The sequence below is a fragment of the Charadrius vociferus genome, unplaced genomic scaffold (assembly GCF_000708025.1).
Source record: "Charadrius vociferus isolate BGI_N301 unplaced genomic scaffold, ASM70802v2 scaffold213, whole genome shotgun sequence".
Taxonomy (NCBI): Eukaryota; Metazoa; Chordata; class Aves; order Charadriiformes; family Charadriidae; genus Charadrius; species Charadrius vociferus.
The window spans coordinates 495,273-503,178 of NW_009647828.1; the positions used below are offsets into that span (position 1 = coordinate 495,273).

Below are 7,906 nucleotides of genomic sequence, written 5' to 3' on the forward strand. Positions count from 1 at the left end.
GACCAAGCACTGGCACAGGATGCCCAAAGAGGTTGTGGAATCTTCATCCTTTGAAATATTCAAAAGCTGCCTGGATGTGGTCCTGGGCTACTTGCTCTAGGTGGCCCTGTTTGTGCAGGAGGTTGGACCAGATGACCCCCAGAGGTCCCTTCCAACCTCAACCACTCTGGGATGCTGTGAAGACTACCGTGCTGGTTTTCAAATTTAGGAGTGTAAAATGCAGACTTGAGTCTCCAATGGTTGTTAAAGGATGCAGAAGAAACTGTTTTTATCTCACACTCGGATAAGCAATGCTGCTGCATTGCTGCAAGACATGAGGGAGGAATGCTATGTTGAGTCACAACGAGATCTCCAGTGAAAGGAGTTGCAGGTGGGCTTCCTGGAGAAGGACAACAAAGCCATAGAAAAGTAATGAAGCATGGCTATTGCAAACATGAGAAAAGACCGAGACATTCAACACCAATAGGTACTCAGAGAAAGATGACGGAAAAACATCAATTTTGGGAAAAAATTTTCTTAGCTATGAACTGAAAAGCAAGCTAATAGAAATCATAAGGACCACATATTCCTGGACACAATATCGCTGCCAGACTTCTTCACAAAAAGGTTCCCTCAACACATAAGAGCTGTTGTTATTTTAGACTTTATTTTGGCAAGTAAAAGGAGCTGGTGATATTACCTTGGATTGACTGCACACAAGCAAATTCGTATTAAATTAAGGATAAACGAGGCAAGTGTTTTAAGAGAATCAAAATTCACTCTTTTTAAATATGAGAAATTAAATAAGACAGTAAAATCAAGTGGACTAAGGAGATAAGGAATGGGAAAGCAACCATTTAAGTATTCCTCTCAGGTCAAAGATGCAAAACTATTTGAAAGCTGTATCCTCGGAACTAACCTCAAAAAGGACATTAGGAACAATTAAAAAGTCTACATGTTATGGAGAGGAAAGGATTCATTAGCAAGAAGTCAGAAAGTAGTACAGAGATATAATAAGAACTGCGAAATGTCAAGCTGTGCTAGACCTCAGCAAACCATAAACACAATATCAAGAGATGCTTCAGCCATACAAGTAAGGGAGACCAGAAAGGGAAAGGGAAGAGGGTATGCTGTAAGGATAGGCAAGGGATCAAAACCAGTCAGCTGCATCCCTAAAACTAAATTAGAGTCCTCATTAAGGACAAGGACGCTGAACATAGGTTCAGGGAAAAGTGTCTAATGGCAACACAGTTATAAAAAGATACACAAACAAGATGGAGAAAAAACTCAAATATTTCCATGTGTTCAAAGTCAGTGAAAGCAGACAGCATGCATCCCAGCACCCCAAAAGAAATGGCACATGAAATAACGCCTCTGGTAGCAAGCTGTTAAAGCAATCTACCAGCCGAGCGTGGCACTATGGAAATTTTAAAAATTGTATTTAGAGGAGGAGGAAGAATCTAGATATTCACGCTCCCAAGACCTCAATAGTATGCAAAGTTTCAGGACGCATTTGGAATAAAAGAACTGAAGTAGTAAATGAAAAACTGAATTCAACAAGCAATAGAGCTGACAACAGTAAACTGCGATACACCAGCCCGCTATTTGCTGTCTTGAAAAATAATTAATTGTATAGACCTAGGAAATACAACTGAGCTAATCCAAAACTCATTATGGATTTCAATACACTGGAAATTCCTGGGCAAGATAAAGATGGTGAGGATTATTTCAAGAATCATAGTGGCCAAGGGGGACAGAAGTTAGTTCAAGGATGAGATTTGGATAGACTTTGACTGATATCTTCATTAATGACGCAGACCCAAAAAAAAAGTGTGCTAACTGCACGATCTCCTGACAAAGTCGAAGGAGATCATCAATAAAAATACAGAAAAGAACCACACAGAAAAACAAGTAGATGATCTTCAGGACTGACAATATTATCCAGTAACAGCAGCGGGATAGCGTTTTATGATGTTATTAGGGACTGAAAAGAATGTTTGCTATCAATACTGGGAGCTCATCAGTTGGAAACCAAGGATGTGAAAGAACAGGGTGTATTAGTCCATATTAAAATGAATAAGGACTAGTAATTGCTGCAGCCATGAGAAGGAGCAAAGCAAAATACTGCCATAAAAGAACCTAGAAAGGTCCATAAAGAACTTAGAGGTACCACTGTACAAAGCAACGGTGAGACCTGATCTCCATGACTGATGAAAACTCTGCAAGCAAGATTAGTACAAGCAAGCACAGAGGGAAAACAAATGAGGCAACTGAACCTGAATAACCTGTTTCACAGGACAAAACAGATGTGGATTTGTCTTGCTTTAGCCAACAAACACTAAAGGCTGAGAGAGGATATGACCTGTCCAAATTCATCCGGGAAAAAGGGAGACCCAGCTGCCAAACAAGAATATGGAGGGGACATTTAAGCTTAATGACAACATTGGCATAGGAAAGGCTAGCAGAAATCCACTGTAAGCACAGGTAGCATGGAGACTGGAGTAAACAGAGGATAGCTTAAGGGACAGGAGACAGCACTGTTCTTAAACATTTACAAAGTCCTAACACACAGTTCTGCATCAAGAAATAGCAAATAAATCAATCAGGGTAAGGTACAGTCCAGCACTGATTACGGAAAGTAATCTATCAGCCAACATAACCTGTAAGTTAAATAAAATATGATTTTTTTCAGACTCCTGTGATTACCAGTTTGATAAAAGATAAGCCCAAATATTTCAACAAAGCATTATGCAAGTGCCCATCTTCATACGCAGGATGTTACTTCCCCTACCAAAAGCAGCACTTATCTTAAATAAAAACAATGAGGCTTAGTACTTGCTGCTTGAGTATCCAATGACATAAACATTTTACCTTGCAGCTCTTGCAAACTCCTCCATATCTAAAAATTAGGACTCAACAAAGAACTAAGACTTTACCGATGCGTAAAGTAAAAACTCTCCAGCTGGAAAATGATTACCAACATTGTAAGTAATATTAAAAAGAACTAAAATGCAGTGCAAAGTCAGTCTATCAAATCTACCAGTCTGCAATCACCAAGACAAAGTTTCCTGAGTCCTTAAAATCCACCATCTTTACCAGAAGGTGAGATGCAGACATTTCACAATTATTCCTAATTTTTTTAAAGATTTCAGGAAATACCTTGAAAAATAACACTATAGCTTAAGGACCTTTTTTCCAGGTGGACCTCACTTCCTTGCTTATTATTATCACGTGCATTATCTTTGTTGGAAGTGATCCCTGTGGTGAGTGTGTGCAACTGGTATGTCTGCAATATCAAGTAAATGAATGTGGAATCATCAACTTTCACATAATAACTGCTTGAATAAGGGCGAAGACAGAAGAATTCGGGTTCCCACATTTCACCAAGCTTCTTAAAAAAGGCAGAATTCAAACATACAGAGCCTCATGTGAGATCTCTGTTCCAGACCTAGAACTCCTTTTGTCCTTCAAAGGGCGCCTGTAACACTCTGAGTACACTGTGGGTTGATTCTTGACCTAGCCCAGAGCAAGAAGGTGGGCAAGGTTTCTCTGAATTATTAGCTGCCATAGCAGTTGCAGTTTCTGTGATTGCAGTCTGTGATCTATGAGCGTTTTCATGATCCACCAAGCTTCATCCACTGCTTCTTCAGCACTGGCCTTATCACAGCCAGTCTGACACCTGAGGCAACGTGTGTCTTAACTGACTGGACTGATTTAAGAGAAAGAATGAGCTTCATCTTATTCTGCAGGTACCACCAGTCTTGGAGAGCACAAGGAGAATGGGGGATGGCCTGCAAGACGTGCCTTTAGAGAACAAGATGTTAAACAGAGACACTGAGAACATTTCGTCTGTTTTCTCATTCCAGGCTTTGGGTTTTTCACTATATAAGCTTTTGTTTTCTTCAACATCAATACCTACACATTTAAAGTCAGACCTCATTAGGGCATAGCCCTGTTAATAAGCAAGCATCCCACTTTATTTCACGGCGAATTTTCAGATCCACTGGGCTGATGCAACATCAGAAGATGATGCACCCTTTTGCTTTTAATCAGGAATGTCAAACCCTTTGTCTGCTGCAGGATTACACTGAGAACTGGTTCTGCTTAGAGCACACAAAGCACACCAAATTGCCGCATCGCTTGAGAGAAAGAAAAAAGTATTTTTAAACAACTATACACACTTCAGGAACTCCTACCTGTATTTTTATCGGCCAGGTGAAATTGCTGACATAAACAAAGAAAGTGATGTTTGGATTGTTGCGGAAATCAAATTTCTCATTGGAGAAACTGTCCTTGTATTCTTTTATATTGGTTCTTGAAACAACTGGAATTTCCTCCCCAGCCTGCGTGCCAGCTGTTTTCAAATGTTAAAAGATAGTAAGAAAGATGTTTCAAGGCATATTCTAAGTGTCAAACAAAAAGGGTGAAGCATCCTGAATTGTAATGTTACCAAATTAACTATACACTACCTATTTTAAGCTGCATTGCATTATCAAAATCACTGTATGCCAAAATATTGCTTTACTAAAAATAAAATTTGCACCTTCAATGTTTCCAAAATACATTATTAAGACAGAAAAATACAGTAGTTCTCAATATTTTACTTCTGCCCCCCTGCATACCATTTTAACCATTACAGAACAAGTTCACAGGTTAAAAAAAAAACAGTTTCCCCCAATTAAATATGCATTTCTTGAAAACTGGTAACTGAAATAAGCTACCAAGAAACTTAGATCACGCTTATTTTACCTGCAAAACTTGTGGACCAAGTAATGTTGAGGTTGAAGTTTTTAGATGCATTGATAAACATGTCCAGGTCTCTGTTTTGCTTGGGGGAGGAAAAAAAAAAAGGGAAACCCATTTTTAGGATAACAATTTTACTGTACTGTTTCCTAGAAAATCTTCACTGAAAAAAAAATCTTGGAATTTGTTATTTACATGAAACAAATACATCAAGCAAAAAACTATTTACATTTTCTGAAAGCAGTATTCTCCTCCCCAAGGAAAGCACAATAAAGAACGAAACAAGTCACGGACATAGAATAAATCAGGAAGAATAGAGACACAATGCATTGTGTGAACAACAAGCAAAACTAAAGTTGCTCAGCAGTTGTTCGAACAACTGTAAAGAATCAACTGTGGTCCCTTATGAAATTTTACGTGAAGATTTGGAACTGCATGGCCAAGATAAGCACAAAAAGTTCTGGTTGCTTCATGGAGCTGGACATAACACACCATGTTAAGAGACTACATCTGGAGACTCGCAGAACTGTAACTATTCATCACCTCCATGGACAAGAGATGACAAACATATGCCCAAAGGATGAAGTTTAAAGGGAAAGTAGAAAATGTACCTCTTCGGGTGTTGCTACAAAGTTGATTGCTGTGTAATAGCGATCATCCTCTTGAGAAAGGCTGAAGGTGAACTGATAGTCAATGAGAAGAGTATCTGTAAGGAACACATAGAGAAAGTTATCCCATGTCTTGGAACAAAACAAAACTTCTGCGAAGCAAGGCATGATGTCGCTGAAGTGTTTCTTGCACTGAGAGCACGACTAGGAGTCACCATGCTCTTACAAATTACTCCAACCTATGTATGACCCCACACAAAAGGGACAGAAGACTCTTTTTGAGTTGAGTCTAGAGGGGAAAAAGATTCTGCTTACATTTTTCAGGCAACAGCCTCCAGCCTTAATCTGAATGACTGTTCATATCTATACTTTGTAAAAAACCTGCCAAGACATTTACTTTTTCCATACTGCAATACCTCCATGTTTAAGGGAATACTAGCAAAACAAAATAAGACTATAGAATCTCCACTTGGGAGGGGACTAAGTTCCATGCATGATAAGTTTCTCTACATCAGTGGACTGTACAGGGAGGATTTCTACAAAGCAGATACTCGGTAATGGACCCAGCTGCCATCCTTCTCAGGGTCACATCATGCCCAGGCACGCCAGGACTAGTTTTTGGCCTACCTGTATGCCCTCCTATGCTCATGTCTGCCTAGGGCTGGGGTTATCACCTCTCTGTTACTCAACAGCAGACAGCCAGTTTGGGGATACATCAATCAGTCGCACTATCTTTTTATTAAAACACAGTAGGACTTGTACGTATTCCCAAACCCATGCAGAGATATTCCAAGCAATAAGAAATATGAAGCCATACACCAGTTGTTATTTTTCTCTTTTTGCCTCCTGGAGACCCCTTGTTGGATAGACACGAGCTAGACAACCTTCTGACGTCTACCCACAACTCCTATGAAGCACTAAGACAGAAATTTTCAAGGAAGAAAACCAAGTGAGACTGAATCTATATAGCATGAGGTTGCTCCTGTACAAGGTGTGAAGTTCTGCCTTATTTCCCCTCTTCGCCCACTTTACCACCCCTGCCATTGGCAGCAACGAATTAGGTCCTCCTTGCAAAGAGACTGTCATGAGAAGGCATCAGTGCCCTTGTTTGGCTACGCAAGCAGAATTCCAATTTGCTAAATACAGCATGTTGATAATTTCTGTGTTGCACAGAAATACTATTTGAGGCTTACATCTTTATGTAATTTAAGATTACATCTATCCATGCCTGCCAGTATGCTGATTGCTAATATTTGCAAATAGAAGCTGGAGAGCTTCCATTAAGTAATCTGAATCTTGGCAAAGTATCTTCTTGAATTGCACAGGAATCCAACTGTTCATTTCAGAGAAAATGAGGCAATTTTGAAATCTTACCCATTCTAACATGGAACAGAATGTTTAAAAAATAGTATTTTGCACTTACAAAAATTCTATAGACATGCTTTGGTTTTGACTTATTAGGTATGTATTTTAGACTATTCTCCAGAAGACCAGATTTCATTTCAAAATCATGTGAAAAACATTCAAAAGTTTGTTCTGAAAGATCCAATCATTACACCATAGACCTTATCAAGAAGAATATTTCCAGTCTCTTTAAACAAGACTTTTGTGAAAACTGAAGGTTTTTAAAACCATTTTTTGTCATTCCCTTAATCCCCTGTATTTTAAACAGAAGCTGAGACAATTAAAACTTGTTATATAAGATAAAATGCATTTGAAGTTTAAAATATATCTCAAAACAAAATCCCAAGAGTACTCACAGTAACACGTTCCTTTAAGTGGATTTCCCTGATATCTATTTTCAACTTCACACCTAAAAAGAATACATATTTTTTAATAAATGGGTTTTTTTTTCAGTTCTGTTTATTCCCAGCCACTAAAAATCACAAAACACCACCTGTGCTGATAACGGTACACAATTAAAAATAAAAGATGCACTCCTGAGCTTGATGGGGCTGCTGAAGAAATTTCACAATCCCTGCATGTCAAACTAGTATGCAGTAAAAATGAAATATAAAATTCTGGATATTAACTTTCGCATCCACTTGGAATGTATTTATTAGTTCTTCATAATGCAGGGAACTGGATTACTACAGTCAAAATCTAAAGTTTCCATTTACATTTACAGCTATTTCAGGATCTAGACCTATAAATGTTTACTCATGTGAGCAACACTTTAAAAATAAACCTGGCAATGAAATCATTTGGAATGAAATTATTTCCACTAACATTACACTAAAAGCATTTCTGTTATGTTACAGAGAAACCTCCAGCAAATTTGTTGCTCTGAAACTGCTCTATTAAAATGCCGGAATGTCAAAGTCTTATTTCAGGTATATTTACACTCCCCCAGAACAGCATCAGAGTTCAGACAGCTAAAATCTACCAATTAAGAAGAAACTATTGATGGATAAAGCAAAGTGGTATGTATAGTTTGGGGGGTGAGAGCATTATTTTTTCACCCCATCCCCTCTGCGTGTCATCCTCAGTCGAAAAGTTCTTAAAAATGGAAATCTTCAGGAAATTATTTTGTTCCTGTTATCCCCCCAGGGGAAGCACGGCTGGCCGCACCGTCA

At 38.6% G+C, this 7,906-nt stretch overlaps 1 protein-coding gene across 1 annotated transcript in view; it reads right to left on the reverse strand.

Annotated features, from left to right (window-relative positions):
* The window catches only part of ATRN (attractin), a 118,868-nt gene that overhangs the window by 61,719 nt on the left and 49,243 nt on the right, over positions 1 to 7,906 (reverse strand). The window contains exons 21-24 of the mRNA XM_009882542.1: positions 7,091 to 7,143; positions 5,334 to 5,428; positions 4,729 to 4,807; positions 4,176 to 4,333 (exon numbers count right to left, since the gene is read on the reverse strand). Of these exons, the coding sequence (XP_009880844.1) occupies positions 4,176 to 4,333; positions 4,729 to 4,807; positions 5,334 to 5,428; positions 7,091 to 7,143 (385 nt within the window). The remainder of the gene's footprint in view (positions 1 to 4,175; positions 4,334 to 4,728; positions 4,808 to 5,333; positions 5,429 to 7,090; positions 7,144 to 7,906) is intronic.